The sequence below is a fragment of the Thermobia domestica genome, chromosome 9 (genome assembly GCF_964235325.1).
Source record: "Thermobia domestica chromosome 9, izTheDome1.hap1.1, whole genome shotgun sequence".
NCBI classification, from domain to species: Eukaryota; Metazoa; Arthropoda; class Insecta; order Zygentoma; family Lepismatidae; genus Thermobia; species Thermobia domestica.
Window position 1 is genome coordinate 116,119,165 of NC_137462.1, and position 18,186 is coordinate 116,137,350.

The 18,186-nt window shown below is 37.4% G+C and overlaps 1 protein-coding gene across 2 annotated transcripts in view; it reads left to right on the forward strand.

The window, feature by feature from the left end:
- The window catches only part of LOC145694955 (uncharacterized), a 229,111-nt gene that overhangs the window by 187,886 nt on the left and 23,039 nt on the right, over nucleotides 1-18,186 (forward strand). For both annotated transcript variants that reach the window (XM_081771761.1, XM_081771760.1), the window contains exon 14: nucleotides 3,195-3,359. In XM_081771761.1, coding sequence (XP_081627887.1) covers nucleotides 3,195-3,359 — 165 coding nt within the window. The remainder of the gene's footprint in view (nucleotides 1-3,194; nucleotides 3,360-18,186) is intronic.

Genomic DNA, 18,186 nt, shown 5'->3' on the forward strand with positions numbered 1-18,186 from the left:
TCATACACTGATCTCTATCTGTTGGCTGTGTTAAGAGGGTGGCTTCCTGTTAAGCATAAAATCGGACATTCCAGTCTTTTCAATCCATTATTTTACGTCCTATGGATCCCTAGTTTTTCTCTTCACATCTCAGTTTTATGCCAAATAATTATAAACAGTTAGAGTTGTTAAATTTGAATTTGTATTTTTCATATAAAGAACTTATAAAACATAGAAAATATTGCTACGTATATTTAAAGAGGGTTATTTTGCAGACATCAGTTGAAAACTTGTTTTTGAAGTATTTTTAAGTGTGAGTATATTTTTCTAAAATCTCTTTAACTATTGTTTGTTTGTTAGTTAAAATTTAACGCTCCTTTTCAAAACCGAGACCATATTATATCGAGATTTTCAGATTAAGTGGAAACCGAACCAACGTAGTGCGTTCAGATTTCATTATTTTCCCATCGGAAGTCCAACCCGAGTCCATCTGCACTAAAGGCGCATACGCTAGCTACTAAACTAGCAATGAGGGCTTTAATTATTGGATGTATTTGTAGAAATCGAAAGAATGAAAACTTCGACTGGATCGAGAATCGAACTCTGGTCTCCGGATTACTGGTGCCGATCCATTAGCCACTATATCCAGATAAGTTCTTGACAATGAAAAGGAGGCACGGTGGCTTAGTGGTAGAGCACTCATCTTTGGTACAAGAGAATCTTCGTTCAATCCAGGTCTGAGAGTTTGTGTTGGACAACATGGTGTCCGTAGGTTTCTCTCACATCATTCCACCAATTCTTTCATAATCACTCTTGTTCATTAATCAGCCGTTTCCTTTACATAAAGAGAATATTCGTGAGACAAACAAATCTCGTTAATTGATCAGTAAAACATTTTCGCTCTTGAGGTGGTATTCAATTAGAAAATTTATGGTTCCCGGAAGCTAATTGGAAAATTATAATTTGTTGCTGTCTAACTTTCCTCTACAGGAATTGAATTTAATAGCTCAATGTGCAGTTAAATATAGTGGAAAATTTTCCACCTAACATCACTATACATAATATCCAAAATTGTCCGTCTTATGAAAAGTTTTTCCACTTGTTTCTACATCGTAATGAAAATTTTCCGATCCATGAAAATTCCTTTCACTTGTTTCTACAGAGCAATAAAACTTTCTGATTCACAAAAAGTTGTTTTACTTTTTGCTTCAAAATGATAAAAGTTTTCCGACTCATAAAAAGTTTTTCTTTTGCATACAGGACAGACAATTTTTCGATTCATAAAAATTGTTTCACTTGTTCCTACATAGTACTGAAAATTGTCTGAGCCATGAAAATTTTCAGATTCTTTAAACGATCTTTCACTTTTTAACATTTCTATACATGAATTCAATCAATTTTATGATTACTGAGGAATTTTTACTTGATCACAAATATTTTAGAACGGCAAATTTTCCGGAAAAACAGAAGAAAATTTCCCACCTCACTTCACGGCTGAACAACGATATAGGAGTAAGTGGAATATGTTTTTATGAATCAGAAAATTTTCCGGAAAATTTACATCACTGGACAGAAGTGTTAAAAGTCTTGAAATTTATAATGTGTTCGTCAGTGTTTATACAAGATTAGTTGTTAATCTGAAAGCCATATTCGTTAGCCACTTTATTGAAATTAAATGGTAATTTTCACAAAGATGGAAAGGAAATGGAAGGTTATTAGATATAATTGAAACGAAAAATGAGGTAAGTTATATTATACAGAGACATATAACAATAAATAATGGTTTTATACTTAATAAACATATTTAGTCAATGTCCATCTCCAACAAGACCTTTCCCTTCACCTAAGAAGTTACCTGGACGAAAAATTTGATGAGAGATAGATTGATAATAGAAGACTCATTTCTTGGTCCACAGGATTTCCAGATTTGATGCCCTACAGCTTCTGGGTGTAGGAGATGTTAAAAATGTATGCTAAAAGAGTTTGTAGATATACATGACGTAAAAAAAAAAAAAAAAAAAAAAAAGTATCGTGTGTTATTCATTGTATTTCAAATGAATATTTTCAGTATTACATAATATAGGAATTTTGACCTCAGTGGAACACAGTTGGAGATATAGTGTTGAACAGCTGTACCTTGTCATCAAAATATGAGGTATAGAAAACATATACAAGTTACTTCATGTTTATGTGACTTTTCATTTATCTATGACACTCAGATCTGGATGAAGCGTGTAAACCAGATAAAAAAAATGACATTTTCGAGAATGTACTGTGTTACAATAGTTGTAATAATGACTTGTTAAAATGTCCTCTAATTTAATTGAATATTCAGTATCTTAGGTTCTAAATTTTCAGTACTGGCGCACACAGTATTATGACAATGAAACGGGGGACAAGGTAAAACTGTTCCCCTTCCCTCACACAGACAGACAGATTCTGCCGTTCAGTCGTTGTTGAAGCGAGTTTTGAAACATACCGAGAGCAATCGAAGCTCCCAACAAGTGTAATCCGATTTCTCAAGGCACTGATCTTGAGATATCAGGGAACTCAGCAGACAATTCAGAAATCATAGTCTACCCCTTTCATGAATCACATGATTCACGCATTCATCGAAGTCGTCTGCCACCAAAGATTTCTACCCTGGGCGCCCTTGTCATGTACATCGGTAAGTCTTTTAAACTAGCATTCGTTCACACAGCCATAATTTATAAGGATTCCATTGTAATACTTACTCATCCGATTATAAATTGTGGCTGTGGCTCTTCCACGTGGAGAAATCGAATTACATCTCATACTTCACACTTGGCGGGCGTTTCGATTGCACTCAATATATTTTCACACACGCTATTCCACAGTGATTGAACGGCAGGCAGAGTCTGTCTATCAGTGTGGAGATGGGCAAAGTCCAGTGGATGTCGTTTCCCGTTTTGTCATCTCACATGGTTTTTGTTTAGTTGCTTAACGGAAGTTAAAAAAAAAAAAAAAAAAAAAAACTCGTATGCGTTTTCAAAAGCACAAAAATTTTATCTCAAAATGTCTTATTATCCCATATCCTACTCTAGGTTAGTGGATATACCAGGTGGAATACCAGTATAGTTTCACCGCCGTATTGTGCGATTTGAATGTAATTATTATTCAGTGTTTACAGCATTAATTGATAGAACATGTAGTGCAAATATGAAGTAATTGTTGTAACAACAATCTTTTAATAGTTCCAGATAATTGTCCTGTGTGTAACGGGAATATTCCAAGAGAAGAATGCAATGGAGTTGGTCAGATCCTTCAATCGAACTTTCGTGATGCTTCCAATGCCAAATAAATTGTGCATAGTCAATGAGAAACTCCACATTTCAAATGCTACAACAGACCAGGCTGAGGTGAGCAATCAATTTTATATATGCGCTACATTAAAACAATTGTCATTGGATAATTTATATCCGTAGATGGACAAAAATTCCACTATATAGTACTTTAAAAACGCAAAAAATTCAAAATTCTTAGAATATTGGTTAGAACAGTATGTGAGAAAAGTTCATGTTGAATGATATGATAGTAGATTCTGTTAAAGGAGAGGGAGGGAAGAAAAGTAACACACTTGATTAATGAATTATGCTTCCATTTATTCTATAGATATTATTGATAATTAGCTTCTTACTTTACATCCTGTAATCATTGACATTATGTTGCGAGCCCTCGTTTGTAATACACAGGTTATCTAAATTACTTCAATAAGCACGTCTGGTGAAATCAAATCCAAGATTGTACGGATCTACCAGTTTCTAAACATTTTCCTCCTGCCCAGCTTTCACTCACTTCAATTTCTCTCTTTCATTTTTTTCCTTTCTTTTATGGTTTCGTCCTCATATCAAAATGTATCGCAAATCGCCATTAACACTACCTAATTGTTCATGTTCCATTTTACAATTCAGCCCTGAGACAAATAGAGAAAAATACGTATAGCACAATATGGAAGAACTGAAATGTTTGAAGAACTTCAGTATTAACAATAGAAACTGTCTGTGAAGAAAATTAAATCTCCTGTGAACAAACATAGGGTAAACAATGTATCAACCTTCTTTTTCGGGATGAAGAATTTCTTTCAAGAAATTTTTCACTCTTCATTGTTCACTTTCCTGTTACATCCTATCTTCACAATTTACTTACTCTGATGCTACTGTTGCACCACCCCTGGAATTTTGTATTTTGTAGCATATTCGTACCATTCTTTTCCTTTTCGTGTTCGTTTGTTTATTATTGTTCTTCAGCTCCCGACCCCTCTTTTGATTTCTACTAACTTTTGCAAGAATAGTCAAGAATTCCAGTCAATTCTTGGGCATGTTACATCCATACATAACATAATTTCCATAACTTGCGAACTTCGTGTCTCATTTGTTATTAGGGAATTTGCCTGGTCATCATCTAATTCATGAATTATTCGAGGCTGTACTCTTTGTGTACAGCTCTTTTCAGATGAGAAGTGACAGAATCATTAGCCAAAGGTACATGCTATTTAGGGCAGCGTTGCCGGATTGTGGACTCCCCCCCCCCCCCCTTTTACGCTGCTTCTCCGCCCTTGCGGTATTGCAAATGAATTGACAGCATGATCCATAACGTCAAAAATGATACTCACTGTACATACTAGACATATAAATCTCAATTCTAAATGAATAACCTTTTAAATTATTCCACTAGAACTGCTAAAAGCCTGTCGTCTGTTTCATCCTATTATGACCATCATCTAGTTTGCATTTTTTCGTTGTCTGAGCCTGAATCTTAAATTAATTAAGATGTTCCAAATTGCGTTATTCACTGTTTCTTGAAATCTTTCACTTCTAACTTCCTACATGCTGCTATTCAAATGATCATTCACAGTATTCCTGTTACGTGGTTCATCATCATCATAGGTATTCTGCCATTGTTGGTAGGTCACTTGCTGTAACTGAGAAGCTTTGATGTTCCAGTCTTCCACTAACCTATTCGTCTTCACGTATGTTTTCTCTGTTTTGATATAATCCATTAATTAAAGTTTCCTTCGCCCTCTCCCTCTCTTTCCTGCCACCATACCCTCCAGCACGTCCCTCATGGTACAGTTCGTTCTTATCCAGTGTTCCAACCAGTTTCTCTTCCTCTTCTTAATAATGTCCAAAATTGTTCTTTTCTCCCCATTTCTAACACCCTCTCCTTCGTTTTCCCTCTACCCAGATAATTCTTTCTATTCTTCTCCACACCTCCATTTCGAAAGCTTCCAATCGTTTTTCGTCATTTTTGTCTGATGTCCATATTTCTGACCCATACAGCACAATACTTCACACGAAGCATTTTATGTCTTTTCTCAACTCTTTATTCAAAGTCCCACAAAATAATCTTTTTTTCTTCTAAAGGCTTCTCTCGCCATTCCTATTCTTGATTTATTTCCACATTCACACTTCATATTATCACTAATAATCGAAAGGCAGCATCCCTGTCAAACTCCCCTTCCAATTACACTCCCCTCTGTCTTTTTCTCTCCTATTCTAACACTTACTTGTTCGTTCATATGCAGTGAGTTTTCGATCTTTCCATTCCAACCCAACTTTCTTTAGAACTTCCAACAACAATTCTAAATTCACGCGGTCAAAACTCTTTTCTAGATCAATAAATATCATATACATCTCTTTTCCCTTTTTTCAATAAAGCTTTCACCGATCACCCGTAATAATCCAATTGCATCTCTTATGCCCTTACTTCTCCTGAATCCAAACTGTTCATTCTCAACTTTATTTGTTTTTACAATCTTTCTGTCCAAATTCGAAGCAAAATTTTTGCTGCATGAGATATGAGATAAATAGTTCTATAGTCCTCACATCTCTTTGGGTTCAAGTTCTTAGCCAAATTACGTTTTTAACTTCTCGTTATTTACGAGAGGCCTCCCTCTTTGGATATTGCTTGCTCCAGTACACATTTATAACACAAACGAAATGAATTCTGAAGCCTCTTCAGTTACTTGTTAAATACATTTTCTGTAGCTCACGAAAACAGACAATGCAAACTTCACTCACTAACAAGAATTAGAATTGTACTAGTAAAGGTAAGAGGTTATGTTTCCGCCCGATTATGTCAGCTTACCTAGACTCATACGTGTCTTGGGCCGCGGTGGTTCAGTGGTAGAGCGTTCACCTCTGGTGCTTGGGGTCCCGGGTTCGATCCCAGCCCCCGCCAAGTAAACTTTGTGGTGGACAAACACTGTGTGCGTGGGTTTTCTCTGGGTTCTCCCGTTTCCTCCCACTTTCTTCATTCCACTATTTCATTCATTACTCATCATCACCGTCTGCTTTAGCCTAACCGGCATAACCGTGGGACGTAAAACTCAAAGATTTCATTTCATACGTGTCTCGTAGTTGAAACAGTCGAGTTTGTTTTGAGTGGAATACTTTATTGTATCATTTGGATACCTACACGTTTGTTCAGCAATCTTGAGTTCATATGTCAAATAGAAGAAAAGGGAGAAGAGGGAAATGGATTATGAAATATTCAAAGGTAAACGCGAAGCGGGGACAAAAATCACATTGACTATTCAGGATAAAAAAAAGTGCTTGTTTTAAAAATATTTTACGAAAGAAATATGATGTTGCTACTTTCTTTAAACTACTCGTATTATATGTATGGATATATATATATATATATATATATATATATATATATATATATATATATATATATTAAAGCAATTTCATATGTATCTAGCAGCAAAAAGAACCAAAGTGTAATTAGTAAATTATTTTGTCCTATAAGAAAACATTAAACAAAAGCTTGAGTCCAAAACTACTCGCACTTACAGCTAACATTTTTTATTCGAAACTTATTCTAAACGTTTTCACAATTGTTTTATATGATGTATAAGTATTACAAGTCTGTATCATGACAATCAGTTGACATGTAAACATGCTGTTTGCACGTATTTCTTCATAATTTATTTTTTTACTTGCTAAAGAGAACAGTTAATATATTTCTAGATGGCACGTCTGGTATTAACAACATTAACAATAGTGCGAAAAGTCATCATATACTATCGCCTGCCGTAAATTGACAACACTGAGCAACTGCGATTGGAGAAAGCAGAAAGCCCGCTCAAAGCTATGTAACTTGTCATTTGAAACACGCTGTAGACCTTTTCTTACAACAGTATGCAGAGTGATTAAAACCATTCCATGGGCGATATTGTAGTAAAGCAGTTTCCCACAGGCTCGACAATTAGGAATTGTCTGCTATCATCGGCTGAGTACCGTGTAAACCAGTATGCTCATCTTTATATGAAATAGATTTCAACGTTTTACGAATCGAATCCGGACTCTTATTATTATTTTTTTTCTGAGATTAATTTGTTGGTTTCTGTGTTGTTGAAAACTCGTAACAGTGGTGCTGGTCCCATCTCCGTTTGTATACGTATTAGGTTTGTAAACCTCTATGCTTGTGGTGGTTGCTGCGCCTTTAATTACATGTGTATATGTGCTGCGTTCTTACTGTTGTTTCTTGATGCATAGTTTTGTGACTTTTCTTTGGTAAGTTCACCTATTAGGTGATTAGATCTCTGGCTTCCTCGACGTGGTGTTTTTGTAGCATGACTGCTTGCCAGCCAAAGTCTGTGTTTGCACATGAAACTTCTGTTTTGAAGTATATTTTAAAGGTTTGCCCTCCTGTGTACATTAGCAGGAGTTCTTCGAAATTAATCTGTATGCTTAGTATGTCTTCTACTTCGTCTTTGTATCTTTTACTGACTCTATATTGACATTAGCAGGACATGGAGATATTCTTCATAGACTCGTTTGATTGTTTCTCTTGGTGGTGGTTTAGTCTGGAAGAAAAACCCTACTTTTCGACCAAACCAAAAATTTCAGTATGTCTAATGTTTTTCAAGGGTTTTTACCTCATTTGAGGGTGCTGAATCTGAATCTGCCGGGTGTACAAATGTACACCTTGAGCGTTTTGAGTAATTCAAGATGGCGGCCAAAATGGCGGCTGTAAAATTGATAGGAATATTTTTGTATATTTTATCAAGATGGGTATCAAATTATATGTTGTTGGGTTGCAGATTCCAATAATAATGTCAAAAATGTTATGAAATTGATACAAATCAAGATATTCAATATGGCACCCAAAATGGCGGCCGTAAAATTGACAAGAATATTTTTGGAGTATTGTATCGACATGGGTATCGAATTATATGTTTTTTGGGTTGCAGATTTCAATAGTTACTTCAAAAATCTTATGAAATTGATAGAAATCAATATATTCAATATGGAATATTCAGATTCGCGACCCTCGAGTTAGGTACATACTTAGAACAATATCTGATAAACTGAAATTTTATGTTTAAATTAGAACAATATTTGATACACGCTAGATATGGTCTTCTTTATCTGCGGTCAGTGGAGCGACTTCCAAGTGAAATACAAGAATGATTTATGAAAGGCGAACATGTTCTGCGTCACAAACCAGGTATCTGGAATGCTATATGGTCAGACATGTTCACTGAGAATACATTTATGCGTTATGTCCATGGACCAGGGGGAATAATCGGACTTACACTAAATCCATCAGTAGTGAAGCGATGGGCTTTCAGCCTTCACACCTGCAGTCGTTTAGTAAATGACATTTATGTCGTGAGAGATGCTGGACGAGATATGGAAATAACTAAGCATAAGGAAGAAATGCCATCTCGAGCAAAAGGAGATGCTGCAGACCGAATTAAGTTAAAGGAAAAGCTGTCTTCTTGTATAGATCCTCTGAAGACCGATTATTACCCAAAAACTATTGTGAATATTGTGACAGGGAAAATTTGTTCCCAGAAAGTGAATGTTGATAATGCTGTTGAGATAGGTGAGAAGGCGTTGTGTTCTTACGAAGAAAATCTATCAACTGGTTTTCACGATCCAATCTCAACAACGGTTCGTAATGTTTCCTGCGATGACGTCAAAAGAACAGCTAGTATTGGTGTCATTGACACAGAACTCTTGTATACGCGTGCAATGTATCTCACATCTACAAGAGATATTGATGCTAAAGGAGTGATTTCATATGAGCTTGCCGCTATCCCCACATCTTTGTTTGATGAATATGGGACTTCCAGGTTCTGCAAAAGTAAGTCAAAACTGAAACAAGTATTACAGGTAAAGAAGTCTATGAGATCGTGCAAGCACGAAGATGCTCTCATACTTGGGTGTGCTGTTTTGTGAGTGATCAACTGGCCATCTAACGGAACTGTTCTTGACTTCATAAAATTGTATCGGTCATATGTGCTTGAAAAATTGAACAAATGCAACGTGTACCTGATATTTGACAAATACAAGGAGTATAGCACCAAAGGAGGAATAAGAAGCGTCAGAACAGTATTAACATGTAACAGGTATCATAAATTGTCTTTCAACACGTCCTGGCCTTCCCAACAAGTTGTGCTTAATGTTACGAAGAATAAGGTACAGCTAGTGCAGCTGATCTGCAAGTACCTAATGACAGAAGGGTTGCCATCAGATTCCACCAAAAGCCTATTCATCACTGGACTAGAAGATGTTACAACAGAAATAACTGCTGATTGTATCATGGAACGTCCAGATGTGAAAAACACTCACGAAGAGGCTGATGTCATAATTATCACACAAGTAGTGATGGTAGCCAATCTGGACAGAAATTGTACAATAAATGTAATTAGTGATGACATGGATGTTCTTCTCCTCCTGATGCACCACTACCACACACAAAAACTTACTTGTAACATTTTTATGGAGGCAACTCAAAGTCATAGATGAGTTATTGACATTGGATTGTCTGTGTCCAAACACCCTGATATTGTTTCAAACTTACTAGCACTTCATTCTCTTTCTGGCTGCGATACAGTTCCTACTTTTATGGTATTGGAAAGCAGAAGGCAATGAAAGTACTACAAAGTGGGAAGGAGCTTCAAAAGCTTGGAAATAAGACATCACTACTTGAAGATGTGATTCAGGAGGCAACTGAGTTTATAGCTTCTTGCTATGGTAGTAGGATAACTGGCCCTACAATGTCTGATGTCAGAAGAGATGTCTGGCTGAAGAAATTGTCAAAGAAGACTGCCGTAGATATGCCGAAATTGAAGAGCTTGCCAACAACTAGAGGCGTTCTCTGAAAATGTAAAAAGAGATCATTTCCAGGCTTGTATTTGGAAACAAGCAGATAAACCAGACCCACCAGACATGGATCCGACACATTTTGGGTGGTATCGTGATGAGCTGAACAAAACATTGGAACCAGTTACTGTACCGCCGGGAACTGTGATGGCACCGAAAGACATCTTGAAGATGGTGAGTTGCGGCTGTTCTTCTGAAAACATGTGTAAAGGACGTTGTGGCTGTGTGGCAAATCATAATAGCTACACTGACTTCTGCAATTGTGAAGCCTCTAAACGATGCCAGAATATCTTCACACGTCAAAATACTAGGAATCTAGAAGACGAAAACATGGATACTCTTCTGACGAAGATTGACAAGTGACTAATCTGTGATATTTATTATTTTGTTGCGGAGTAACATAAAAACATCAGCATTTTGTATTGTAAATGTACATATTTCGCATTAATGTGGCCAGCAACATAATTCTTGATTAAGAAAACGTCCAGGAAAAAAAAAAGATAAGAAAATCTTCAAACCTAAGCTTATGTTGTTTGTTTGTTTTCTTTTGCACACAGAAAGGAATGGTTTTGTAAATAAATATAGAGAAGCCCAAAAATGGTCTGGAGCGCAAACAAGGTGAGTTGCAGTGACGGAGAAAGCATCAACACCCAATCCAAAATTTCAGTGTATCAGATATTGTTCTAAGTATGTACCTAGCTCGAGGGTCACGAATCTGAATATTCCATATTGAATATATTGATTTCTATCAATTTCATAAGAGTTTTGAAGTAACTATTGAAATCTGCAACCAAAAAACACATAATTCGATACCGATGTCGATACAATACTCCAAAAATATTCTTGTCAATTTTACGGCCGCCATATTGGGTGCCATATTGAATATCTTGATTTGTATCAATTTCATAACATTTCATAACATTTTTGACATTATTATTGGGATCTGCAACCCAAACAACATATAATTTGATACCCATCTTGATAAAATATACAAAAATATTCCTATCAATTTTACAGCCGCCATTTTGGCCGCCATCTTGAATTACTCAAAACGCTCAAGGTGTACATTTGTACACCCGGCAGATTCAGATTCAGCACCCTCAAATGAGGTAAAAACCGTTGAAAAACATTAGACATACTGAAATTTTTAGTTTCGATGGATTTCCTCCAGACTAGTTTGGTTCTCTCCTTGGGACTTCTACTTTTCTGGTGATGGCTTCATTTGTCTGTTCTTCTCCATTCTTCTTTGTGTGACATGTTTTTCCTCTTCTGGTCATAGTGTCGTCTTTATATTTTCCTATGAGCCTGTTTTTTGTAGCGATTTCTTCAAGTTGTGGTCTCTTGGTTGAGTCTTCTGTCGGGGTTTGAGTATCTTAGTACTTGGTCCTAGAAAGGCCGTAGTTCTATATTCGAGTTAGGATGAGATGGAGAGATGGACTTAAGCGCGTAGATTTCTCTAAGCTTGTGTTTGATGCTTTTCTAATGCTATCCCAGATGGATAGTACTATATTCCCATCCCGTTAACTATCTTGCAAAGCGTCCATAATCTATATGGCCAAAACATCACAGTGGTTCACAATACGAGGTCAGATAATCGTGAAACAATGCTTATTCCTCCAAGAAGAGCGAATGTAAGTGTTGCAAAATAATTTTCGCAGTATCTCATTTTGTGACAGGATTATCTCATAAGATTCCTGAAGCAAGCATCTTCTTACTCGCCCCATGTGCTCTTTTTCTGGACGTACTTTTACTTCTGGTGAAAGCTGGAACTCTGAAGCCCTCTGATGCACATTCCTCTCTGGCTATTCTGAGCTTATAGGCAAATGTTTCTGATGGCCTTGTGCGAAAGAAATCCGGAAGTCTGAAATTTCAAATGTGTATTTTGGGCCACGGTGGCTCAGTGGTAGAGCGTTCACCTCTGGTGCTTGGGGTCCCGGGTTCTTTGATCCCAGCTCCCGCCAAGTGAACTTTGTGCTGGACAAACACCGCGTGCGTGGGTTTTCTCGGGGTTCTCCCGTTTCCTCATTCCACACTTTCTTCATTCCACCATTTCATTCATTACTCATAATCACCGTCTCCTTTAGCCTAACCAGCATAACCGTGGGACGTAAAACTCAGATTTCATTTTCATTTTTTCAAATGTGTATTTTCAGTTCTCTCCAAGGTTTCAGGTAGAATACATCTCCACAGCTCTCCGTCTGTTACGTATATAGTATACTTCGTATAGAGTTTGCATTGTGACTTCTTATGACTAGGAAGTAGTCCACCTAATGTTTTAGTCCCTTCTGAGTCACTGTTACCTAAAGGCTGGTGATAATAGTAACTCACTGTCTAAGCTCCTACTAGATGCTATACACTTTTCTTCTTCTTCTTCTTTTTTAATTTTTCGTTTATATTTTATTATTTGTGATATTGTGTGTTTTCTTACTTAAAAAATCACTGCCTTGTGTTTTTCGGGAAACGCTGTTTTCATGTTAACAGCGACAACTGGTGCTGTTATGCGATAAAATATATAGTGCATTTCGGCCTGAAATGGCGTGTCTTTCCCCTAGATACCACATACTTTTCATTTTTGCAAGTGGTCCTTAGAAGTTCCCCATAAAAAGTTGTTTTACTGTCTGCAATTTAATACTGCATGTTGCGAGTGAGTTTCAAGTTGTAAAACATTTAAATAGAAGTTAATGATTTACTGTACGTAGTTACTCGATTATAAGCCAACCTCTCGAAAATAGAAAAAACAAACGAAAATAATAATAAATATCACAAAAAATGAGTTACTGATGAAGCATACAAAGTATAAGGAATATAATTTGTGTCAGTTAATTGTTTCCATCAAATGACAGATTCATCGTCTTTTATTTTTTGTTACTGTCTTTGTACTGAGCATAATCTTATGCGCAGTCAAGCGAATTGAAGATCGAACACTTCGTCACCACAAGATTGACAACTTCTCGCAAGCCTCTACAAATCCATTTCAATTAGAAAAAAAAATTCTCTAAATCCACTAGAATTCTATAGTGACATCACTGATACAGATCCCCGGGGAGGGGGGATGAGAGGGACATGTTCCCTGCAATCTTGGAACTGGGGATCTGTCCCCCCAATAATCCGATTTGAAATGCATTTTGGGGGAGAAATGTGATGATTTGTGTCCGATTGCCACAAATTGATGTCCCCCCAGAATAAGCCTCAAATCTGCTAGCCTCCCAATGTTGAAGACAACTCTGCTCCCCTAATCCTCCACAGCATTGTTTTTCAACTTTATAAATATTTTGAACATTGCTTAAAAACAATAAAAATAAAAATTATCGGAACGGTCTTACCCCCGCCCCGAATATTGAAGACATATTTGCGCCTCTGAGTGACATGGTAACATGTAGTCTACAGGGTTGCAAAAACTTGCTTTTAGCAGCTTCTGGTGATTTTTTCGAGAGTTTTTCTTATTACGTCGATAAAAGATGTCGTCTACTTTGTCGGCTTTATTAATGATACCGATTCGAAGCCGATGGACATTTTTAAACCAAGAAAATAAGACAAAACGTGGGCTTCAATCGAGTAAATACGAAACATTTGCTAATTTAGTCTAATTAAACAAAAAATGCAATATAAACAAAACAAGAAGCTCAAAGAAATTCGCAAATCAGCTTCAGTAAGAAACATTGTTTCTATAGAGTATCTTCTGGTACCTAAACTACAGAAGAAAATGATACAAGAACACATTATGTAAAGAGTACGTTTACTTCTTATCGTCGCTCTTCTTTATAGCACATTTATAAAATTAGAAGCAGTCGTACAAGTATGTCAGGTTTAAAATGAAATGAAATCTTTAAGTTTTACGTCCCACGGCTGTGCCGGTTTGGCTAAAGGAGACGGTGGTGATGAAAGATGAGTGAAATGGTGGAACGAAGAAAGTAAGAGGGCCCGAGAAAACCCACGAGCACGGTGTTTGTCCACCAAAGTCCACACGGCGCGAGCTGGGATCGAACCAGGGACCCCAAGCACCGGAGGTGAACGCTCTACCACTGAGCCACCGCGCCCCCATGTCAGGTTTAAGTACCTTATTCTTTCTTTTTATGACATATCTTTCTTTCTTTCATACTTAAATGAGTCACGGTGGTGTAATTGATAACCAAAAGGACAACTCAGATTCAATCACCGTTGGAGGTGGGGTTTAAATCTGGCTCTACCGTCGTTTCAGAGTAGCTTAGGGGTTTACCTAGCCCTCTGTGAATGAGTAGGGACCTAGAGATTTAAGATTGTTGGAGCCTAGTACTAGTAACATTACTTCCTGTACGTGCCGAAGTAAACAAAATAAAGAAGTTTGACTCCGCGTCGCCTATTGGCCACGTTAGCCTGTTCTGAATGGAAGACACCCGTCACATTGACTATTTAGAGTACTTAAATGGTTATATTTTACAGTCGTTCTGACTATTTGACACTGACAGCCTTACCAGAAGATTCCAAAATTTCGAATATATATTTGCACGCCCCCCTTTGCACACCATCTTTGCACGCCCCCTAAATCCGGCTCCATATATATATATATATATATATATATATATATATAGGGTGTGGACAAAAAGATCGGGACGGTAGAATATCTCGAGAAATACACGTCGTATCATGAAATACAAAAACACGTGGCAAATACATTTTTAAATTCTATTTCAGGGTGAAACAATGAATTTACCAGGTGCCCCCTAAGCGGACCAGAGGGCGGGGCAACTTGAAAAGTTTAAATGGGACCCTCCAGTTGTTAGTAGATTCAGATGCTAAATACAAAAATACGTAACTTTTATCTGCAACATATTTGTTTATTTGCTTGATAGATGGCACTGTAATCGCAAAACCTGTGTTTTATAGAGCAACGCAACAGAAATGTCGGAACATTGGAATATCTCGAGAAATACACATCTGGGCATGAAATTAAACACAAATATATGGGTCTAATATATTTGATCCCTAAAGTGTGTGTGTGTGCAAATGAAAACACCTGGATACACTTTAGTGAGGCAGAGGGGGCAATTTGGAAACTTGAAATAGGACCCTGCAATTGTGATTGCAGATTCAGATGGAAAGCACAGAAATATACAACTTTTATCTGAAAAGTTCTTTTTTGTTCTCGAGAGATGACACTGTAGTGGCAAAACTATGCTTTATCGCTGTAATCCACGAAATGCGCTTCCGATCAAAAGATACAAAAAGACATGCCGAATTGTTATCGAAAATATTTTATTCTAGTCACCTTAGCAGGAAATAATCCGAGAAACAACTAAAGTTTAAAATTAAACGTTCATATCGAAGTAAAAAGGCCTAATGTATACATCAGATATAGCAACAGGCGATAAATTAACTACTTGTAGTGCTACACAGGAACAGTTAAGTGAACGTACCTGAGTAGCTGTATATTCCCTCCTGGGTCTATTCTGTCGGTGCATCACCTCGCCTCTCACCGTCGGGATGCTTGTTGGTGCACATTCGCCAGTTACCAGTGTGTTATAGTAAGTGCTCAAATTGCGTACCTTGTTCAATGTGACAAGTCCCATTCGATGTTAGAATCCATCTACAGCAGCCCTAATGACATTGGGTTCAATGAGTGCAATTTCGTCAATAATGCTTTGCCGAAGTTCATCTAAGTTGGTAGGCTTCCTTTCGTACACATGATTCTTTAAATGTCACCAGAGAAAATAGTCCAGTGGCGACAAGTCACGAGAACAAGCTGGCCACTCAATTTCGCCTTTTCTGCCAATACACCTTTGGGGAAATCGCTCATTCAGAAATTGCCTAACATTTACACCATAGTACGAGTTCGCACCATCTTGCTGGAACCACGCTTCGGCTAAGTTATCCGCTACAATGTCTTTAATTGCTGGAAGTACGTCATTCCGCAGCATATCTTCATACTTCCCAGCATTTAAATTCTTGGGTCAATGAAAAATGGTCCAACTATGGAGGTGTTCATCACTCCCGCTCAGGCGTTCAATTTTTGAGGGTATTGAGTGTGTGCTTCAACCGACCAATTAGAATCGCTGTCAGCCCAAAATCTTCAGTTATGTCTGTTAACGTGGGTCTAATATGTTTGATCCCTAAAGTGTGTGTGTGCAAATGAAAACATCTGGATACACCTTAGTGAGACAGAGGGAGCAATTTGGAAATTTGAAATAGGACCTCGCAGTTGTGATTGCAGATTCAGATGGAAAGCACACAAATATACAACTTTTATCTGAAAAGTTCTTTTGTGTTCTTGGGCGATGACACTATAGTGGCAAAACTGTTTTATCGCTGTAATGCACGAAATTCGCTTCCGATCGAAAGATACAGAAAGACATGCGGAATTGTTATTGAAAATATTTTATTCTAGTTACCTTGGCAGGAAATAATCAGAGAAACAATTCGAAAGTGGCTTCGTCTGAAAAAACAATTCTATTGAGAAAGTTAGGATCATCAATGCGCCTCATCATCTATTCACAAAATTTCATACGACGGTCGAAGTCATCTTCATTTAACTCATGTATCAGATGAATTTTGTACGGGTGGAACTTGATTGCTTTCAAAGTTCTGTGGACAACCATGCGACTGATATCATGTTGTTGAGCACCTTTACGGGTCCTCATGTGAGGATTTTCAACAAAGGACAATGCAACATCAAGCTGTTTTTCGGCCGTAGTCGATGACTTTGGTCGCCCAGGAATTCGACGATTCTTTACACTTCCCGTTTCCTCGAAGCGCCACACGGTGCGCTCGACAGTCGACTTTGAAATGAGATTGTTTGGACCGTGGAAGGGTTTAGTTAAATAGCGCCCTAACTTCAGCATACGATCTTTGGCGATCACCGCATCCGCGCATGATCAAAATAATTATTCTGTCGTGCTCAGAAAGAGTGGTCATGTCATAAAGTAGTTAATATCTGTCCAGCACTTCGAGATCACCACAATTTGACTTTACCTTCGATTATTAAAGTGCACTTAATTTACAAGACATTCACTCACAAGAAACACCTCGAATTGGATTCACAATAAGACTTCGTGATAAGGAAGTCTCAGGCAGAATTTCGATTCTCACTCATTCCACACTACTCGCTACTGTCTCTCAGCCGTAACAGGCCACTACGGAGTAAATCACTAATTTTGCACTGATGAAAACTGTTGTTCAGTGTCTTCCATGCAAAACTGACTCGAAGCAGGCATCCTAGGCTACTACGCAAGGAACTAAACAGCAACTACAAACACAATTACCAGCTCTATTTCGATGACTTATTTGACATATACGTCGATGACCAACGTTGCTTCGATATAAAAACAACTCTTTTGGCAATTAGGGTAGTTTCATGCTTGTTTGATTTGATTTTAATGCCTCCGTTTTACGAAGAACTATTTCAGCTTAATGTTGTCCTCATTCTTGGGGGCACAACGTCCAATTTGAAATATTGCATGCGTTTTAAACTCCAACATTTCTGTGCACTTTTAAAGAAATATTTAGTTTTTGGGATTACAGTCATGGGCGCCCGCAGGCTTTTCCGGAGGAGAGAGAAGCACGATGTTTCAGAAGACGGGGGCAGGGGCCGAAACTACCATTAAAAAGGTAATTGTGCACAATGAGTCCTCACATGTATTGATAATTTAACAAAATTAGGGGCAATTTAAATTCCAGAGGAAGCAAATGTCCCATAATTCCCTATTTGTCAACGCTCATGATTACAGCTTGCAGTAACGGTAACTGCAATAAAACATTTCAAATAAAGGTATACAGTGTTTGTATCTCTTGCTCGAAAGTATATTTCATGTGTTATCGATAAAACAGCTTTTTGATATTACATTGTCATCTGTCAAGAACACAAAACAACTTTTCCGATAAAACTTACGTCGATTTTGTGTACAGCATCTGAATCTACAGTAACAATTGGAGGTTCACATTTCCAAGTGCCCCCCTCCATCCACCCCCTCTAGAGGTTGACCAAGTTCATTTGTTTGCACACACACACTTTAGGGATGAAAAATATTAGACCCATATATTTGTGTTTAATTTCATGGTCAGATGCATATTTCTCGTGATATTCCAGTGTCCC